The sequence below is a fragment of the Rhipicephalus sanguineus genome, chromosome 8, assembly GCF_013339695.2.
Source record: "Rhipicephalus sanguineus isolate Rsan-2018 chromosome 8, BIME_Rsan_1.4, whole genome shotgun sequence".
Classification (NCBI taxonomy): Eukaryota; Metazoa; Arthropoda; class Arachnida; order Ixodida; family Ixodidae; genus Rhipicephalus; species Rhipicephalus sanguineus.
The window spans coordinates 79,869,004-79,891,217 of NC_051183.1; the positions used below are offsets into that span (position 1 = coordinate 79,869,004).

The window sequence follows — 22,214 nt, forward strand, 5'->3', positions numbered from 1 at the left end:
TATAGGTACAGCGATGACGGTAAGAAAGTGCTGTTGACCCATTTCAAAGTGGGCATGTGGTCGTAAGTAACACGATACGCCAAGAATATTCGCGTTCACATCGACAGTTTCGGGGCCTACTGGTGCCTTACAATTTCAACCCGTTTCCGCAAGGCAATTTTGCATCGCCGACTGAACGCTTTCGAACCCACTTCGGCGCGTAACCGACGGCAACGCACCCACGGTCGAGTTTAACACATTTGGCGGAACAGCATTCTTTTTTCAATTTCATACAAAAAGTGTCACACACAAATATCTGTTAACATTTCATAGCATACAGAGGTGGATACAGGATTTTTCCGAAGGGGGTCATCTTCTGGGAGAGCCTGATATATATGTGCTTTTCTTGGGGTACGTATAAATAAAAAAAAAATAATGGGGGGTGGTCAGTCCATCCAGGCCGCCCCTCTCAATTTGGCAGTGATAGCACATTAAATGCTTGAAAAATGCGCAAAGTAAAGCAATACGCGCGCAAAGCATCTAACCAAATGCTACCTTGTTAAACTCCACAATCGAAAACAAGCTACAAACAACACGCTTCAGCACTATCGGTCCGTTCGCTGAGAATCGATGACGCACTCGTTAGACCTGTCTAATATGTAATTGTTATCGCAATAGAATAAACAATGTAATGTCAACAGCAGCGCAGGCATGCGCGAGTAGCCGCGATGCAGCTTTGAATCTCGTACACGAAGCCGCGGTTTGTCTGTGCCTGCAATCACACGGCGCTAAAGCTGTCTGGTTCCAGCATGACATGAAAAAGTGTTTTCTGATGAGTGCCGATGCTGTCGCATACCACATCTATTAAGAACGGCGAACGTAAACATGGCGTTTGTCGTGAGCGGTAGCCGGAGCAACGGAACGATCTGCCGCTTCTCGTCGGCCGCGAGGAAATCTAATAACATGGAGGTTAGTTGCGTGTAAAACTTTTTTCAGCACCCCAATTTCCTCAATCTGAGCCACACGGCAACGAAAATATGTCGGCATTGCCGTTCCAATCAACCGCGGCACGCCGATACGTACGCTCTGTGTGTGCACATGCAGAGCGCGCTTAGCCTTCAAGGTTCAACATGGCGGAAATGCGCACGGCGGCCGCTAGATGGCAGCATATTTTGCATAAGGTCTATTGGGGCCGCGACGGTGCGGGGTCCGCAGCAATAAAACTTTCCAATACAGGGTTTTAATGCCGGGTACCCCCTAACCGTTGGGTCTTCAGCTCTTGCGTTCTCTTATATCACCCCCGCTGTTCGCCAGCCGCCCCCCCCAAAAAAAGTACAAAAGAACGCAAGGGCTCGCATATGCAAGCCGCGGCTGGCCCCCGCAGTGTCTGGCCCCTTACCGCCAAATGAAATTGTTGTAGACTCAATAAGCTGTTCGAGAACAGCTTTTATCATACAATCGCCCAATCTGTATTTCGTAGCCATGCAGGATTGCGAATAAACAATTTCAATTTAAAAAAAAAGGCCTTTTGCGCGCAGCAGCGCAGTCTCAGCGCCGTGTGTCGCCACCTAGTGTAAGAAGACTGAGCTCCAAGCGCGCATGCGATTGGCGCCAGGTCGTTTTCATTTCGAAAGGAGTTTTCGTGCGAAACGTATTGGCGGCTGGATGGATGGATGGATGCTATGAGCGTCCCCTTTATAACGGGGCGGTGACATGTCTGCCACCAGGCTCGAAGAAAAAAAAAACTTCCTTGTTTCATGTTGGCCTAATACCTTATCTACATTGATTAAATCTATGTTATTATACCAAAAAAATATAAAGTCACGGTCCATCTCTCTGCCTCTTAAGGCAGAATGACCTTATTTTTCCCCATTATTTATTTTTGTACTTTATCTCTACTTTTCTGCCACCAATACTCTAACCGTCTCTTACTTATTTCTATCGCGGGCGTGTTCAGCTTTCCATTGTTGTCCCTAAAACCCAAGGCTTCATGTAGACTCGTGCCCACACGTATACCTGGGTGAATATCGCCACATTCAATCAGTACATGTTCCATCGTTTCCTTAGTTCCCCCGCAGCATGTACATTGTTCTTCTTCGTTACTAAATCTCGCTTTATAACTACGCGTTCTAAGGCAGCCCGGCCTTGCTTCAAACAGTAAAGCGCTTCCCCTTGAATTAGCATAAAACATTTCCCTCCTTATTTCGTTTTTTCCCTTTCGGTAGTTACTCAGAGCCGGCTTCTTTTCCATCGCTGTCATCCAATAAGTCCTCTCCGCCTCTCTGACCTTCCGCTTAATGCTCCTTGTTGCCATATCGCCCGCACTGCTAGCGGTATATTTACTGGTCAGCCTCCTAGTTCTTTTTCTCCACTGCGTGTCAACGCTTTTTCTATACAAATACCTGTAAACCTTCTCTGCCCATCTACTCTCCTTCATTTTCCTCAGCCTCTCTTCGAATCTCATTTTGCTCTGAGCTTCCCTCACTTCAAAGCCTGTCCATCCCATATCACCCTTTACAGCCTCATTTGTCGTTGTGGCATACTTTTCTTCTTCTTCTGGCACGACGCACTTGGGACATAAACTAGTAGTGGGTAGTCTGCTGTGGAGAAAGAAGAAGTAGTTGGAACAATGGCGGAGATACAATAATAAACCGCGCTGTGTTTTCGGAACCGCGTTTCAGTGTGCTATATTTATTGGTGACCCGGACTACGAACGCGACCTTCCATGGAGCAGCGTGAGCATCTCGACGGCCTCAGCCCTGGTACCGCTGCCACTGCACCTGGCCATGTACCCTCTTCCGGCGTTGTTGGAGGTACTGCACCATAACGCTACCACAGCTGTGGCTTGCCGATCCCTCCTTATGGTTCATTCAAGTCGAGAACAAGTTCCGCATTCATCGCATCACGTCAGAAGTTCGCAAGCATGAGCTCCTCGTTGAAGCGTTGCCGCCACAGGCAATGGCCGAAATACGCGACATCCTCGTGGGCCCGCCTGGTGACACTCCATATACGACAGTCAAACAGGCTCTTCTTCACCGACTCGTTCCGCCTAAGCATCGGCGCATTCAGCAACTTCTGTGCAACGAAGAGCTCGGGGACCGCCGTCCCACACAGTTTCTACGTCACCTGCAGCACCTGCTTGGGGACCAGCCGGACGGCTTAGAAACATCCATACTACGTGAGTTGTTTCTACAGCGTCTTCCACCTACCGTGCGAATGGCTCTTGTCCCAGCTCAGGATAAGACGCTGTCGGAGCTGGTAGAAATGGCCGATGACATGATGGACGTTGCTCCGGCAGTCATAAACGCTGCCCACACCTCTCCGATTTCTGAAGCAGATTCCCTTCGAGAAACGGTAAAAGATCTCGCAGCTGAAGTCGCGAACTTGCGTCTGCAATTGCTGAGCATTCATAACTTAAATGACCATCCTCGTCCACACCGACCATCTCTCACGTCGCCTGCTCCGCAACGGCCCCTCCACCAGCCCGAGCACCGCTTTTCACCGCAGAACACATGCTACTATCACCGGCGTTTTCGTGCCGCGGCTCGCAGATGTGTGCCACCCTGCTCATGGCGCATGGGAAACGCTCCGGCCGATCGTCAGTAACAGCGGCGGGCGATCAAGGCCAAGCATCAAGCCGCCTCTTCCACATCACCGACAGAACCACAGGTCTTCGCTTGCTGGTGGACACTGGAGCAGAAGTCAGCATAATTCCAGCGTCCAAAACTGACCGGCGTCTCCGCGAGAAGTCTACTCCTTTACAAGCGATCAATTCTTCGGTCATCGCAACTTACGGACAGAAGTCTCTGACCCTTGATCTCGGTCTCAAAAGGAAACTGCAGTGGTTATTTTGGATAGCAGACGTACGCTACGCAATCTTAGGCGCCGATTTCTTAAGGCATTTTCATCTGCTCGTGGATATGAACCGCTGTCGCCTGGTGGATAGCTATACCGGCTTATCGGTCAATGGTTTTCTGTCACGCGCTACGGCCCTAAACCCCACGTTCGTAAAACCGCCTACGTCACCATATACAGCTCTGCTCAACGAGTTTCCGGAGATTACAACGCAGTCTCCAATGGATAAGACCCCCAAGCACACTGTGACCCACTGCATCGTAACCACAGGCCCACCGGTTCACTGCCGCCCTCGCCGACTTGGCCCTGATAAACTTCGCATTGCTCGCAACGAGTTTGAGCATATGTTACAGCTGCAGATCATTCGTCCGTCATCAAGCTCGTGGTCGTCGGCGCTACACATGGTTCCCAAGAAGAACAATGACTGGCGGCCCTGTGGTGATTATCGGGCTCTCAATGCAGTCACCGTTCCAGATCGATACCCGTTACCCAATATTCAGGACTGTACTGCCTTTTTAACCGGCACAACAGTATACTCGAAGATTGATCTCGTGAAAGCTTATCACCAGATCCCCGTTGAGCCTTCTGACATTCCCAAAACTGCAATAATTACCCCATTTGGGCTCTATGAGTATTTACGAATGCCCTTCGGTTTGAGAAACGCAGCTCAGACATTTCAGCGTTTTATAGACGAAGTTACAAGAGGTTTGCCGTTTTGTTTCGCCTATATCGACGATCTTCTCGTTGCCAGCAAGGACGCTGAAACGCACAAGGCACATCTACGTGAGCTTTTCACTCGACTGCGTGATTACGACCTTGTCATCAATTAGAAAAGTGTCAGTTTGGAGTCTCGGAGATAGCATTCCTCGGACATCAGATCACTAAAGATGGCATCACTCCTCTACCTGACAAGGTTCAAGCTATCCTCGAGTACCCGCCTCCCACGTCCATACGTAGTCTGCGACGTTTTCTCGGACTCGTCAATTTTTATCGCCGCTTCATCCCTTCATGCTCTACACTGCTGCCAGCCTCTGGAAGCACTACTCTCGACTTCGCAAGCCGAGTCAGCCGCACTTCCCTGGGACACGGTCGCGGATCAAGCTTTTTCCGCCGTCAAGACCAAACTCGCCCAGGCCACCCTCCTGCATCACCCTTCACCAACTGCTCCCACTAGCCTCATGGTGGACGCTTCTTCAGAAGCAGTTGGAGCCGCTCTTCATCAATGGATCAATGGTGCATGGGCTCCAATTTCCTTCTTCTCCCGCAAGTTACGCGACACTGAGCGCCGATACAGTACTTTCGGACGGGAGCTCCTCGCAGCCTACCTTGCGGTGAAGCATTTCAGGTACTTCCTTGAAGGGCGACAATTTGCCATTCTTACCGACCACAAGCCACTTGTTTCGGCTTTACGTTCCTGCAGTGCCACGCACACTCCTAGAGAACTTCGGCACCTTGCTTTCATTGCCGAATTCACCACAGACATACGTTATGTAAAAGGCAGTTTTAACAGTGCAGCGGACGCTCTCAGTCGTATTACCATCAATGCCACGACAGGCACCACCGACCTTTCATTGTCTTCGCTCGCGGAGGCACAGGCATTAGACGATGAGCTTCCACGACTCCGATACTCTACTTCCCTCCGACTGGAACAAGTCAACTTTCCCGACGACGACGTTACGCTCTGGTGCGATGTTTCACACAACTGCACTCGTATCTATGTTCCTTCACAGCTGCGTCGTGCTGTTTTTGACACCCTCCACTCCATCTGCCATCCAGGCGTAAGAGCTACGCAACACCTGGTCACTGAACGCTATGCCTGGCCGCGCATACGCGCTAACATTCGTGACTGGGTTCGCACTTGCACAGCGTGTCAGCGTATCAAGGTACAACGGCACACCAAGCCTCCATGGGGAAAATTCCCTCTCCCTGATGCACGTTTCGACACCATTCATTTGGACATTGTCGGGCCTTTACCTCCATGTCGGGGAAATACGTATTTGCTTACGTGTATTGACAGGTACACTAGGTGGCCTGAAGCAGCTCCAATGCCTGACATCACGGCAGAAACAGTTGCTCGTACCTTTCTTGCTACCTGGATTAGCCGTTTCGGTGTACCATCAACGGTGACTACCGATCGAGGCAGACAGTTTGAGTCAGCGCTTTTCACCTCTGTCACATCTCTACTGGGTTGTGCGCGTATTCGCACAACTGCGTATCATCCAGCATCAAATGGCTCAGTGGAGAGACTCCACCGTCATCTAAAAGCAGCACTCGCCTCGCAGCCTCACGCCGAAGATTGGGTATCACACCTCCCTATCGTGCTTCTCGGCCTGCGTTCAACACTTCGGCCAGAACTTGCCTGCTCTGTAGCCGAGATGGTTTATGGCTGCACACTCCGTTTGCCTGGTGACCTCGTCAGCCCCGTTACTACGCAGAGTGTTTCGGATCCATCTTCTTTCGTCCAGCGTCTGCGGGTCTTCATGCAAAACTTGCGCCCATCACCAACTTCAGCTCATACTAAGAACGACGTTTTTCTGCCGGCAAACCTACAGACATCTTCACACGTTTTTGTTCGTGTCGATGCGTCTCGCCGTGCTCTTCAGCCTCGCTATGACGGTCCTTTCCCAGTCATCAAGCGTTCTGAACATCATTTTACAATCCTGCGTAATGGGCATGAAGACACAGTCAGCATTGAAAGGATCAAGCCGGCACCCATTCTGACAAGCTCAGTCTGACCATTTTTTTTTCTTCAAGTGCCCACGGCCACTTGTCTGCAGGGGGGGCCTATCTGTGGCATACTTTTCTTCTTCTTCTGGCACGACGCACTTGGGACATAAACTAGTAGTGGGTAGTCTGCTGTGGAGAAAGAAGAAGTAGTTGGAACAATGGCGGAGATACAATAATAAACCGCGCTGTGTTTTCGGAACCGCGTTTCAGTGTGCTATATCGTCTTCCCTTGAGCGCCCAACGCGAGGCGGCCCACCGTCCTTTGATTTACATCGCTTCCTGCTTGCACCTCTGACTTCATGCACACCACTGAGTTCCCAAATGTAAGCCCTGGGACCATCACACCCTTCCACAGCCCTCGAAGCACCTCGTACCTATTGTAACCCCATAAAGCTCTGTGCTTCATAATTGCAGCATTCCTCTTTCCCTTTGCTACCGATGCTTTCTCTTGTACCTCCATATATCTATCCCCCTAATTTACCCATACTCCGAGGTACTTGTACTCCCTCGGTATTTTTGGCCCTGTATTAAGACCGCATGCATGGTCTTCGTGATCATCGAATACCATCAATCCACATTTTGTTGCACTAAATCCTAGTCCTAGAGCCTCACATTCCCTTCCGCATATATCCCTTCCGGCGAGGAGTTATGGAGTCGCCCTCTATCGGACGCGCGCCGATTGCGTGCTAGGCAGGATGCCGCCGGCGCGCGCCCCGTAGGTTTTGCTGTCGGCGCTCTACAACATCGCCTCGCGGAAGCCCTCCGGGACATTTCTGCGGGTACTTTCGAAAAGAAATATGTTCTTTACTGTCAAAATAATCATTTTCGACGAACTGAAAGCACAACAAGACAGTCTACAGTCGCTGTCTCTTTGCAGAAAACCGAGCACTCACTTCACGCGGTCACCGCGTTGGAGACCCCTGAACCGGCTTCTTGCGTGAAAGGTAGTCACTCGCTGAGTGCAAACTGTGTGAAATATCTCGTTAGAGTAGACTGCTTGTATAACCAAACGGAGCATAACAGAAAGAAGCCTCACGCCAGCGATCGCACGGGTTCGCGACGACTGACAGTGCTTCTGCGTGTATGAGCATCTGCATGCATATGCTCGTACTGATGGTTTGGCCTAATTTGCTTCGAACGCGTTTTGGCACCGCGCTGTGAACTTTAGGCCACAAAATATGAGAATTTGCGAGTACACAAACAACTACTGTTGCACGGACGCTATCAGAGCAGTTCAAAAACAATTTCGTTACAACTACGGCTTCGGTGCGCATTGCAACTTTGTGATGTGCCGTCCCGACGATTCAGTGTTTTTTTTTTTCGGTCTAAATTGTGTACGTTTCATTGTCATTTCACGAGTTGTCTCGCACTGCGTATTGATCGGCCTTCTCAGCGGGCAAATACCGCTGCTTCTGTTTCTTTATTCAGTGCATTCGTTTCGTTTGGTGCTCGCACAAAACACGAGCACATGCGACGCTTTTTTAAATGCGAAGCATTTCTTAGCAAACCTTTGGCACTTTGAGCGTTTCTATCTACGTATCTATCTAGCCGCCTACGTCTGGGTGCTCTGATGATCGCCTCCTTAACTTGGTGTATACCAAAATTGGCATGGTAGGGTAAGAGGATTTGACGAATGTGACTGTGTGGTCATGTCATGAATAAAGTGAAAATCCTGTCACGCGTACGCACGTCGTCAAACCCTTTCCTCCAGACACGTGTGGCACATACTCATTTACCACGGGCCGCGGTCTACGGGTGTGCGCCACAGGTGATTGACAGTTTATATCAACCAGGAACGGCGAGAACAGACATTTGTAACTTAAATGCGAGAACGTTAAGAAAAACCGACATCGGTAGCGTTGACCCAACTAATGGAAAGAATCGAACCCAAGCTTTCTGCGCGGCAATCAGGTATTCTACCACAGAGCACGCCTGGTCAATAAACTGGCTTAGAAAAACAGCCTAAGCAGGCGTAATATCGGCGCAACGTCAATTGTGTTTGTGGTGCTTGATATCCAATTTTACAAAAAAGCAATAAACACTGCATGATATTCCTACGATGTGTACTCCTACGATACAGGCGTCATATCAGATTAACGTCTGTGGTTCCAGTGTTGGCTCCGCTTTTATAGTAGTCTAATAAACATTACATTTGTATTCTTATGACTCAGCAAGCTATATTGAATCATTGCTCTTCCCCGGAGGAATACATTAACGAAAGTTACATATGATATTCACATCACCGCACCGTAATGTGCACTTAGTCCGCCAGAACGACGCAGTGTCCTCTTCATTTCTTACGAGGCTGGGCAATGGCCTCATGCTCACCGAGGATGCTGCCAGATTGACTGACAGCCGCTTTGTAGACTTGGCTACGTAGGCCACATATACGCCCAGGTAGTCTACGAATGCAAGCGTTATCCACTGATGTTGGTCTACGTAGCACTATCCAGGCCTACCAGCCTCGACGGCTTATACCTCACCAACGCGAATGGTGACTTCTGGTTCCGACATGTCGCCGGCTCTGTCGACAGACAATTTGTCGACGAAATGACCGAGGCATCCACGAATTCCAACAGCTGTACTGTACTTCATACTTCACTACACGTGGACACCTCGTCACCGCAATCACGAGCAGATCCGATAACAATGACCAGCTGCTGGTGCGCACTGATCACGGTGATGATGCCCTTGTTCAAGAACTGTCAAGAACTTCTTCCACACATGCACCCACGTTGCCGTTGGCAACGTTACCCAACTGTAAACAACTGGTTATATTACATATATGAGGCTCTTGAACATATATGTGTGCGTATAAAATTTATACAAATCTTTAGCGTCATTTTGTAACGTTTCGCTCAGCAAGAAAATTACGCCACATTCACCTTCCCGCCGCATGCTTCGCATAACATCGACTCCCACGGTACGTGGGATCTGCCGAATTTTTTAATGCTCCGTAATTATCGTTCCATTTGCATTCCAGTGAACTTGTCGCTCTATGTCATCGACATATTCATAGACCAAAGCTTCACCACTTCGAGATTGCTGGTGGAAGGAGAAGTAGTCTACGAGACCGAACATGTATGGTAGCATGCAACGCCAAGGAAAAGAAAGAAAATACAGTAACGTTCGCCGGACTTGTTGTGCAAACGTCGGCTGTGAACTAGGACACACGTGAACTTGAAATAGCGGTGAATAAATTAGAAGTTATTGCAGCAACCTGCAGCCGCAAAACAGGATAGTAAATATTTGACGAGTACTCCTGCAATTTTGGCAGCAGTGTCGTGTCTAACGCCAACAGGGTGGCATCTTTCCCGCGTAAATTAATGAGGCTCCAAGAAAATACGTGGGGTTGGAGAGGCCCAACGTGAGTTTGAGAGTGGGGTGTGTCCAGATAAGATCGAACACGAGGTCCCGGTCACCATTCCCGATTGTGATGAAATTAACTGTAGGTCTAGGCATTACACCCAGAACAATGGTCTGGCAGTTAGTATTGCGAAAAAAAAATTTGTTTGCCTGAAAAAAAAATACAAAAATTTTGGACGCAAAAAACGCTTTTTCGGCAATTTCGCGATTTCTGAATTTTGAGCGCACCTAGGGAAGAAACGGTGCACTTCTTCGGCACAATAATTATTCCCTTTAAAGAACAAGTGAAATACAATCTTATGAGTCTGTTATTTCGCTTGCTTGTCGAAGCAGTTATGAAGAAAAAAATCACAAACTTGGCAAATCGCACAAAATACCTGTATTTCAGGAATTTATTGCTGCAAGCAAGTTAAAGTGAGGATAATAAAAATCAGTACATATTAACTTTCATATTTTTGCTCTCTTTTAAAACAATTGGCGTGGTATTATCGCGCTCCGTTCTACTTGATAATTGGGCTGAAACGTAAGTGATTTACCAAAAACGCCGAATTTTGAAAATGATTTTCTCAAAAAGGCCATTTTTAATTTTTTTTTAAATCCCTCTGATTGAAGTCAAGGACGTCATCTACAATTCTGCAGAAAAATACGTTGCATTATTTTGGTTGCTAACAAGTTATAGTGCGTCGAATGTGACCATGCCAGCCTAGCGGCCGCGTCGTTCCTTATGGGCCGAAACTCGGATATAAGTTCCTAAAAATACTTGTACGTGACATAATCACAAATCAGCAGCTCCACACCAACAAATGCGCAGCCCGGTGTCATGGTTCAGCAAGCTTTGTCTTGGGATCAGCCGCTTGACAAACCCGCAGCAGCGGCCGCTCGATGCTGCGGGCACTCACATTACATGAGTGCCGCTTCGACTGCGGATGAGCTTCTTGAGCGCCAAACTACGCTCAGGGGATGAACGGGAGAAGGAAAGCATCATTGTGAAATATAAAGGCCGTTAAGTGCGAACAAATGTCATAATATGCAACGAAAACTCTGCCGGCAATTACCCAGTGAGCGCCTTCAATACAGCACGGATGTATTTTTTTTCCTGCTGTTATGCCCGAAGCCGCATATTATCGTGATAAAAGCTCGACTTGCGTTGAATATTCTATCTGCGGACGCACAACAATACATTATTCTAAAAGCGGTTCTTTAATGAAGTAAAGGACTTGGACACACTTGTTTTCACAGCCGGCTGACACAAGTGTTCTGGCACGAGATCAACTGCAGTTTGAGTTGCTCGACCATCGGAAGCACGTATGACAGCTTTCTTTAGATGTCAATGGCTTTCTTTTGTGTCATATGTTGCTCATAGAATGAACCTAATTATATTTAGGCCGTCATAAGAGAGAAAACAACACATGAGCGCACTACTGGAGGCGCTCACTGGAAAATTGGCGGCAGAGTTTTCGTTGCATACTATGACATTTGTTGGCACTTAACGGCCTTTAACTTTCACAGTGATGCATTCCTTCTCTCGTTTGTCCTCTGAGCGTAGTTTGGCGCGCAAGCGGAGCTCATCCGCAGTGGAAGCGGCACTCATGTAATGTGAATGCCCGCAGCATCGAGCAGCCGCTACTGCGGGTTTGTCAAGCGGCTGATCGCAAGACTAAGCTTGCTGAACCATGACACCGGGCTGCGCATTTGTTGGTGTGGAGCTGCTGACTTGTGATTATGTCACGTACAAGTATTTTTAGCAACTTATATGCGAGTTTCAGCCCATAACGAACGACGCGGCAGCTAGGCTGGCATGGTCACATCTGACGCACTATAACTTGTTAGCAACCAAAATAATGCAACGTTTGTTTCTGCACAATGGTAGATGACGTCTTTGACTTCAATCAGAGGGATTTTTTTTTAAATTAAAAATGGCCTTTTTGAGAAAATAATTTTCAAATTTCGGCGTTTTTGGTAAATCACTTACGTTTCAGCCCAATTATCAAGTAGAACGGAGCGCGATAATACCACGCAAATTATTTTAAAAGAGAGCGAAAGTATGAAAGTTAATATGTACCGATTTTTATTATCCTCACTTTAACTTGCTTGCAGCAATAAATTCCTGAAATACAGGTACTTTGTGCGATGTGAAAAGTTTGTGATTTTTTTCTTCAAAAGTGCTTCGAGAAGCAAGGAAAATAATAGACTCATAAGATTGTATTTCACTTCTTCTTTAGGGGAATAAATATTGTGACGAAGAAGTGCACCGTTTTTTCTCTAGGTGCGCTCAAAATTCAGAAATCACGAAATTGGCGGAAAAGCGTTTTTTTGCGGCCAAAATTTGTATATTTTTTTTTCAGGCGAACAAAATTTTTTTTCGCCAAACTAACTCCGAAACCATTGTTCTGGGTGTAATGTCTAGACCTACAGTAAATTTCATCACAATCGGGAATGGTGACCGGGACCTCGTGTTCGATCTTATCTGGACACGCCCAGCGGCACAAATAAATTTGGGCTTTTCAGCACATAGTGCTTACGTCAGGGGAACGCAAGCTTGACTGAAAAAATGTTATTGCCAACATAAATGCAGCGCACAGCCGCAGCATTTGACTCTCTCGCTATGTACGTCCACCAGCAAACGTCGCGTAGCTTATGAAGGCGAAAGCCTTAGATGCCTCTTTAAACTGGAAGATTGACCGTCGGCGGCGTCAAGACGAGTGACGCAAAAACTAATCGTTACGTGATGACGTCAACATATGACGTCATCATGACGTCACAGATCTCCTAAATTTGTAACTTCATTATGACATCATCATGACGTGACATAACGTAATGTCACACGATGAAGTATTCACACGACATGGTCCCTTTGCATTGCCTCCGTGATCGATGCAAAAAGTCGAAAGCCCTAGATGCTCCATCAAATGGGAAGATTGCCCGTCGGCGTCCCGCGTCGGCGGCGTCAACACGAGTGATGCAAAAAATAATTGTCACGTGATGGCGTCATCATATGACGTCATCATGACGTCACAGATCGTCAAAATATGTAGCGTCATTGTGACTTCACATAACGTGACGTCACATGATGACGTATTCGCACGTCATGGTCGCTTTGCATTGCCTCCGTGATCGGTCACGGAGGCCGTGCAAAACCGCGTTAGGTGCAGAACGCTTTTGGAGGGGGGCGGGGGCGAATCAATACATCGACTGACAAGAAGAAGATGGCTTTCGCCTTCCAGTCATCTTTTGCGAGTGCATAAGGGACCTTGTGAGTTTTTTTCATTCAACGTATCTAAACAATGACTTGCGCATCTGCAGCCGATTTTGTGGACGCTGAGCACGGGGCCGACGATCAAGAGGTCGCACGGGAGTGTTCTGAGATGGTATCGACGGGGCAAAAGGCAGCGCCTTTTCGATCCTGTGGCAGATAATCATCATTTGCCGGCAGGAAGCGCGCGTGAGCCATCGTCTCAGTGCGCGCTGCCTCCTACTCAACGAACATCGCAGGGCCGACGCAGTAGCGAAAGTCTTCGTCGCGGAAGTGCTTGTTGCACACAAGACTCGTAGCCGATGGCTACTTACCGGTTCTAAGCTTTACAACCCATGCTTCACGCAGTTCCTTGTCCGGCGGGTACCGGTGTAGGCTGACACTTGGCTCCGTTGCGTAAGCCCGGCACTGCGGCACCGAGCGGTAGAGCCCATGTTCGTCGCCTTCCGCAATGTGCTGGCATGCTACTGACTTTTGCACAATGATTGCCACGCCTCCTGATGAGGAATTGCCGCTATTCCGATCTTTCCGAAAAACCACGTATTGATTTAGGAAGTTCTGGTGGCTTGACTTTAAGTGTGTTTCTTGAACACAGAACACTGTAGGCTGATAATCATTTGTCTTTGATATACTCTAGGTTATGTAAAATGCCTCTGGCGTTGCATTGTAATATTTGTGTGGACATATTGAGGAAAATGTAGGTGTTCTGCGTTCAGCACTAAGGAAGTGTAGGGTAGAGCACTGCACGGGCCCGGGCCGGCCCGAAAGCCCGGGCCCGGCCCGCGGGCCGGGCCGGGTAAGGGATTGTTGGATCGGGCCCGGGCCGGGCTCGGGCCCGTGATCTTCGGGCTCGGATCGGGCTCGGGCCTGAGCCAGGCCCGTATTAGGCCCGGGTCTCATACGTATCTGTATAATCACGCTCCGGACACCCGACACGTCACGTCGACGGTGATCGCTAAAGAGGCCGCTGGCTGGTTCACTTCGGCGCTCTGACAGACAGTTGTTTTGGAAGCCCTTAGTCCGGTCTCGCTTTAAGGCGTAACATTTTCAAAGATCGAAGGCGGTCACACGAAGACGACGAGACAGCTATCTTCAGGGAACAGCGAGGACGGTGGCTCGCTCTCTAACGGGTGTGCCTCGCTTTGACAGATCTATGGCACTGCGGTGGCGGTGACTCGGGGAAGAAGGGTGGGACAAAGAACGTTCTTGTTTTGAACACGAAAACGTTGTGTACGTTGGGTGCAGTTGCCTGCCGAGGAGTCAACACGACAGCTTTAATTTATGTAACGCTGCCCAGCCTGGTGTATTCCTACCAGAAGCAGCTAGAGCACGTTTTTTTTTCATTGCATTGTGCAATAGATGAAGTTTGCAGACTTGCTACTTTTACTCAACAGCCCTAGCTCGTATGCAATAGATGTAAAACTTAAACTAAAAATGTCTGCCATGTTTTTTTTTTTCAGTTTATGGAGGTATATTTTGTAGTCGTTCTTTGAAATGCAAAAATAAGATTGCGTGCTTAGCACTGCGTGCGTACATGAAACAGCCAGCTATGGCTCCAATTATATTTTATATTTCCCTGCAATTATTTCGCAAGAGTGTTACGGGCGTAATTAACCGAAAATATACACAGTACCAGTGAAAGTCGTGACACTGAAAGAAGTTCCCGAAACAATCTCTAGAAAATATCTTGTGTGTGGCAGGTATCTTCACAATAACCGAAGGTTAGACAGTGCCTCCTTTATGCTCAAGGCATAACTAGCTGAAACGGGTCGGGTCGGGCCAGAGCCGTATATTCCCTTTGGGAGAGTTCGGCGCTCTTTTGATCTCGCCGCCAGTCTGGCAACAGCGCGCTTCCGCGCCGCCGACGCCATTTCGTGCCGAGGTTTCTCGTGATGCTGTACCCGTGACGTCGCTGTCGGCATTTATGCTTCCTCTGTGACCGACCTAGTGTGTCTTTGCTGCTGATCGTGCACGTGTCGGCTGCGTGGAACATCGTGGACCTGCACGGACGTCGCAATGGGGGCTTGCAGCGCGGTCGCTGAAGAAAGGGTACGCCAGAGACGGAGCGTTGCGGGCGCACGCCAACGCGAGCTTACAGTGCCGCGGCACAAAATGGCGGACAGCGCCGCGCCGCCGCTAAATTTGGATGGTTGTTGGCTCCGCCCCTCCGCCGAACTCTCCGAAGGAATATACGGCTCTGGGTCGGGCCGGGCCAGGCCGGGCCCAAACCTTTCGGGCCGGGCCGGGTACGGGCCACATGGGCCGGAGCATGGCGTTTTCGGGCCGGGCCGGAAAAATCGGCCCGTGCAGTGCTCTATAGTGTAGGGTGTTGATGTGGGATAATTTGCTTCAAGAAGCAGGACCGTCGACCGGCCCCGTTATTTGCTTTTTTGTTTTCTTGGCGCTGTCCAGAGACCTGCGCCGGTCTTTCGGCACCAGAGGTACCGATGTGGTATCCATTGCTTCCTGGGAGGCACTGGATGCCCGCACGTGCGAGCTGTTGGCTCGAGTTTCGGGCCTCGCCTGGCGCGGCGAGGCCTTGAGACCCGACGACCATGTAGTCGTGGGGCTCTGTTCACTGGTTGGCGGAGTAGATTGTACTACTGCCGCCTTGGGGGCAGGCGCCACAGCCGGCGGCTCGCTCTGCGCGGGCCCAGCAAGTGGTGGAGGCCGATGCGACGCTGCCACCTGACGCGCCACTTCGGCATAGGTCGTACCATGAAATGGCGAACAATCTCTTCCTGGCTTCCCTGAAGGAGATATTCTCTCTTACTTTCAATGAGATGATGTATTTTTCCTTTTTCCGCGCTGCACAAGCTCGTGAGTAGGCTGGGTGGTCACCCCCGCAGTTGACACAATGACATGGAGAATTACAGTTTTCAGAAGTACTGTGGTCTTTCGATGCACATTTCGCACATGTGGATTGCCCTTTACAAGCAAGGGATCCATGGCCGTACTTTTGACATTTAAAACACCTTCGCGGGTTCGGTACGTATGGCCGAACTCGTAGTTTAGTGTAGCCTGTTTCTATGTGCTCTGGCATTTCGCTTGATCCAAATGTGATTATAATATGCTTTGTCGGTTTTTCTGTGTTGTCCCTTCTTATCTTTATTCGTTGCACATTTACTACGTTTTGCTCTTTCCATCCGTCGAGAAGCTCAGCGTCACTTAGGTTCAGCAGGTCATCGTCAGAAACGACGCCGCGAGTGGTACTCATAGATCTATGTGGGGTGACTGTGATAGGGATGTTTCCAAAAGATGTCAGGTTTGGTAGGGCTTCATGCTGCTTCTTGTCTCTCAGTTCTAGTAATAGGTCGCCACTAGACATTTTCGAGGCCTTGTAGCCTGGTCCCAGTTGCTCTGTGATGTTTCTTGCTACCAAAAATGGCGAGATAGTTCTGGCTTTTCCATCCGACTGTTCACTGTGTATTACGTGGTATTTGGGGAACTGTTCATTGGCATTTGAAAAAAAAAATGGTGGTTGCTTCGGTGCGTAACCTTTTCGGGTGACGATCAGGTGTGCGCTTAACATAACAGTTATCTTACATTTCGGCAGCGGTGTGGGCCGCCCACCACCGAGCCCAACAAGGGGACGTGGCAGGAGATGCTGAGCAAATCCTGCCATCGCCAGCCGTACAACGCTGCTATAACCGAATATGGAGTAACCAAGACTGGATATCCACACAAGGTTAACCCTTGCCGCCTAGAAAATTGGAAGTAAATGGGAAAGAGGAGAGGACAGGAAAGATTAAAAGTGAGAGAGAGAGACGAAGAGCTCATACAGCTTTGCTGTACATGATATTATCAGTTGCCAAATTGGCATACATCTGAAGGAATAACTACCACCTACTGAAGGCAGGTTAGGCAATTATTTCAATATGAAAGGATATATAAAGCACATAGACCTGGCAGGAATGTTCATCAGACGATATATAGTATATAGTAGACGACATATTGTCGCCTGGTCATCAATGCAATGTCATCAGCGCTTCGCTGATGACATTGCATTGATGAGTAACGCGGGAGACGAATTACAGCTCATGATTACTGAACTGGATACGGAAAGTAGAAGAGTAGGTCTGAAAATTAATATGCATAAAACTAAAGTAATGTGGAACAATCTTGGCAGAGAACAGCGCTTCGCTATAGGTGGCGAGACGCTGGAAGTTGTAAAGGAGTACGTCTACTTAGGACAGGTAGTAACCGCGGAGCCGAACCATGAGAGTGAAATAACTAGAAGAATAAGGATGGGATGGGGCTCATTCGGCAAGCATTATCAAATCATGAATGGTAGTCTACCACTATCTCTCAAGAGGAAGGTATATAACAGCTGCATCTTACCGGTACTTACCTACGGAGCAGAAACCTGGAGACTTACAAAGAGGGTTCAACTTAAATTGAGGACGACGCAGCGAGCGATGGAAAGGAAAATGATAGGTGTAACCTTAAGAGACAGGAAGAGAGCAGAGTGGGTCAGGGAACAAACGGGGGTTAAGGATATCATAGTTGAAATTAAGAAGAAGAAATGGATATGGGCCGGCCACGTAGCACGTCGGCAGGATAACCGGTGGTCATTAAGGGTAACTGACTGGATTCCAAGAGAGGGCAAACGCGTGAGGGGAAGACAGAAAATTAGGTGGGTAGATGAGATTAAGAAGTTTGCAGGTATAACGTGGCAACAGAAAGCACAGGACCGGGTTGATTGGCGGAACATGGGAGAGGCCTTTGCCCTGCAGTGGGCGTAGACAGGCTGATGATGATGATGATGATATTGTCGCACCCCCATTAGTGTAAAATAAATATGTTGATAACACTAGATATAGAGAATCAGTTTTTGTCTTAGATGCAGTTTACTGATAATAAGGTTTGAGTACATAGTTATAACCACGACCATCCTATGTAGTAAAGCAGAACAAACAAAGCAAGCAAACAGAGCATCTTTCCCAACTTTAAGTCATCATGTGAATGCTTCTTTTATAATAAACCGAAATTGAAAAATTTTTTTTTATGGTGATGATTTCTTTGCATATTTCCAGGGACTTCACGTGTTTGTTGGTGTGTTTGAAGTAGCACAAGAGGTGTTCAGCAAGGGGGTTGACAAACACAGCGTGAAATTTTTGCCATCCAATGAATTACCAGTAAGTGAACCTATTCTCTGCCAATTCTGCTGGCTTTAAATGTTTTACTATCGATAATTAGCAATTCAAGTATGCTATTTAGCGAAGTATTGACACAAAATTTTGAAAGCGAGATAACTTGTGGGATAGATTTGTGTGGGCACACAGGCATTATCTACAAAATATGAACGGATAATATAGCCTGGAACATATTTAAAATCAATTTTCAAGTGTGTGTGACACAACTGCACGTGAAACGCCCCACCTCACAACATTGACACGAACTTGTTTTTAATGCAAACAAGCAACAACCACCCGCATCACAAATTCGTGTTGGCTGCCATGCTCCTTGCGAGCTCTTTCCTAGCAGACCTTTTCAATGGAAAGAGGTACTTGCACAGGAGCACAACATCCTAGAGAGGATTATAGTGGCACCCAGGGAGCCTTTGTTTAAAAGAGTTGGCAATAAGGTGCTCCTGCGCTCACCGTAGCCAGCTATGTTTACATGAAAACCACTCTGGTCCCGCCTCCCTAGGTGCGCTCCCAAACTGAAACTGCGACTGGGCTCTATAAAACTTCGCCACATAAAAAACTGTCGCACGCTCGAGCAAACAAGGTTTCCAGCCATGATAAGTGGGTCATTAGCTACTTATTGCAACAGAAAAAAAAAAAATGTAAGATCTTTCTGTCATTGCTACTTTAACTATACATCTGTGAATGTTACTCCATAGAACTTAATGGGAAAATCCACCCACTACTTGGCCAATCCCCTGCATTATATATGAGCTATAGATAACTTGCTCGTGATACCATGGACGCAGCTTCTGAACGTACTGGCACTACACAATGGCGGCTTTGATGACAAGCAAGTTGTGGTTAACCCGCTTCAGTGTCACAACGGCATGGCAGGAACGCCTCTGTGTGTGAATAACGAAAGAACCTGCATGTGATGTTTTGACAACATTAATGTGACATAGCAAACGTCGCGTCTCCCCATGCTGGTGCTCTGACATGGTGGTCTCAGTGATGTCTGTGCAAGCCATCTACAGTCAGAGGACAACAGGCACCCAATTTTGCATGACACATAGGCATGTGGATCTTTTCTCTCGTGTCTGTATTAGCACGCCTCACATTTGTCCATGACAGAGGTGTTCACACCGGTTGACATATCAACGCAGCAAACAATTAGGACATCAGGAGTTCACGGCTGCAGTTGTGATTCCCTTGGGGGCGATCCTGAACCTCACCACCTTGCCCAGAACGCCGGCGTCCGGGCTCTTCACCACCCTCAGTTCTCGCGTTTCGCCACAGTCAAACAGGTCACTTAGCAAGTTCAGCTCCAGCGATACGGAGGGCACGTCCTCCCAATAGCGACCCAGGGCCGGTTTCATGACGCCGCCTTCACCGGTGACGAAGTCGTTGGTGACCACAATAGCCATCCTAAACCTCGCCACCAGGTGCTGTAACGCGTTGCAGAGGTGCGCCAGTAGCGACAAACCGCCCACGTAATGGTCTCCCGTCAAAACGGGAGAAGCGACGGCCGCCAGGGAATCGACTATGATCATTTTGACGTTCGTCAAGAATTCGTCCTTGTTTCGAGCCGAGCACAGCGATTCCTGCACTTGGTCCACGACCTGAACCACCTCCAGCAAGTCGCACGCAGCGACGTGCCTCACCTTGGAGAGGGCAGTTTCGGTTCTGACGTCACTTCCGCGCGAGGCGCGCGTCACGATCTGGCGCAGCCTCTCGGGCGAGAAACAGCTCAGGGCGTCCACGTAGAGAACGCCGAAGTGACTGGCGATGGCGACGTTAGCGGCTAGACTGTGGCACAACTGAGTCTTACCGCTGTTGCCGGCGCCTACGATCTCGGTGATGCGTCCGGTGTACACGCCGCCGCCCACGGCATTGTCGACGTTCGCGCTACCCGTGCTGAACATGGCTGTGCTCTCCAGTAGCCGCTCGTACAGTTCGACCCCCGTGCGAAACTTGGGAGCGTAGGTCGCCTGTAACGAACGGCGAAGTCGGATCACGTCCCCATAGGCGAGGCCTGAGCGCTCGGCCAGCGCTTCGCGTTCACACGAGAGGTATTCGATAACGGTCCTCACGCCGCACGACCGTAGCTTGTCGACCACGGGAGCCGTCAACTCCGGGCAGAGTCCGACGCGCAGTATCGTCATGTCGACGCGACGTTTGCACGGGCGTGATCTGCGTCGTCCGTACAAGTCCGAAAACTCGCACAAGTTCAAAATTCGCACCACTCTCACGCACGAACGATTTGCGAACTTTTGACTGAACTTGGCTTACAGTGGCTTAAAACGTGACTACTTAGGAAATAATCTAGGGACTGAACACGGTCGAAAGGTCCCTAGAACTGAAGTCCTTAGATTTCCTTAGAGAAAAATCTAGAGACAATAAATAGAGTTTTTCCAATCGAAATGCCCTAGTCACGTATGGCATACCTACTTAAAATGCATAGTAAATGTACAACTAAAATAGTTATTCATTAATAATAATTTTCTGTAAAATGCTGCTTACATTATATTGCCGCTAGGAGTAGACTCGTATCAAAACTGGTATTGTAAAACGCGATCTTAGTTTCAGAAACTGTTACTTTCAGATTATAAGTATAACACACGGACAAGAAAAATATTTTCCGTTGACTTATTATGCAAAATAAATTTTTTTTTTACTTTGCTTCTGGCGTCACATGTGTCAACTGTGCCGTGTCGCCACTTAGCGTACCTGGCGTCAGCTGTAGATCAGCTGGAATAATAAAAAACAACACAACTGCCCGTTCCTGCTGCTTTCGCGACCGTATGTCTGATTTTGCACGTAGCAATGACACACGAAAGCGTTCCTCGACGTTTTAGGACTCATATCCTAGTTCTTAGTTCACATTTCGCTTAAAGATGCCGTTACTAAACCGGAAAGCGATGTGTTTTTTTTTTTATTAAGGGCTTTGCCTCTGCGGATGACCGCGATCACGAGACGTTACAAAGATGGCTAATGCTTACACTTGAGACGTGAAACAGTGATGTTACAGACAGTGTGGCATCTAATGCTTGTACACAAACTGAGACATGAATCGCAGACCAAACCCTAGCAGACGCACGCACGGAGCGGCGCCTACACAAACGCACAGTGGGAATGGTCACGTGACCCCCAGCGGGCCAATAGCGAATAAGGCCGTGGTGACAAGTTGTTGATGCGAGAGAGCGGTGTTTCTCCCGATGCCCCCCTCGAGCAGCCGAGCTGGCCGTGCGTCGCGGTACGGGAAAGTTTCGAGGCGATTTCTAGCGTTTCTTTCGTCGCGTACGACCTCAACTCGGACCGGGGACAGATCCGGCGGGCGTCTTCGACGCCCGCGAGCTTGACAAGTCGGCAATGGTACGTAATACGTGCGAGAACGTTCGCTTTGCGCCATGAATCCGTGCGTGTGTTACGTACGCTCCCGTGTGTTGTGTATGTATACTGCGAGCGGCGTAGGCCTAACGGGCTCCGCAGTCGACGATACCGATCGCAACTAGCTCGCGCTTGTCCGGCCCCTGTGTGCCGCACGTCCGTGCTACGATACGTGCGTGTACGTTGGCGGTACGTGCCTTTGTTTTTCGCCCAAAGATGTCGGCGAAGACGCCAGCAGGCGCGGAGTTTGCTGGAAGGAGGGGGGAAGCGAAAAAGCAAAAAAAATTACAAGTACGGCGGATGCCGTAGGCTTTTCTACTTCTAGGTCACGCCGCTTGCTAGCCAGGCAAACTAACGGTGCATCTGAAATCGAAAGGCACCCTGCCCCTTCGAGAGATCGTGTAGCCATTACCGATGGAACTAAACTGTCGCCCTTGAAATCGGTGGTCAACCGTCAGCGGTTTGGCGTTGGGGATGGCGAGCGTAGCCATCATTCTGGCAGAGCTTTTTTTCTT

The 22,214-nt window shown here is 48.8% G+C and overlaps 2 protein-coding genes across 4 annotated transcripts in view; one reads left to right on the top strand and one right to left on the bottom strand.

Annotated features, from left to right (window-relative positions):
• Window positions 1–17,983: 17,983 nt before the first annotated feature.
• LOC119402158 (DNA repair protein RAD51 homolog 4) lies at window positions 17,984–20,545 on the bottom strand. Its single transcript, XM_037669279.2, has one exon. The coding sequence runs from the start codon at window positions 20,472–20,474 to the stop codon at window positions 19,491–19,493; it is 984 nt and encodes a 327-aa protein (XP_037525207.1). The 5' UTR covers window positions 20,475–20,545; the 3' UTR covers window positions 17,984–19,490.
• Window positions 20,546–21,490: 945 nt separating this feature from the next.
• LOC119402159 (AT-rich interactive domain-containing protein 4A) overlaps window positions 21,491–22,214 on the top strand; it is a 49,894-nt gene continuing 49,170 nt past the window's right edge. For all 3 annotated transcript variants that reach the window (XM_037669280.2, XM_037669281.2, XM_037669282.2), the window contains exon 1: window positions 21,491–21,684. In XM_037669280.2, the coding sequence (XP_037525208.1) occupies window positions 21,682–21,684 (3 nt within the window). In that variant the 5' untranslated portion in view covers window positions 21,491–21,681. The remainder of the gene's footprint in view (window positions 21,685–22,214) is intronic.

Coding starts and splice junctions, on each gene's coding strand:
- LOC119402158 (XM_037669279.2), bottom strand. CDS start 20,474: ATGACGATACTGCGCGTCGGACTCTGCCCGGAGTTGACGGCTCCCGTG.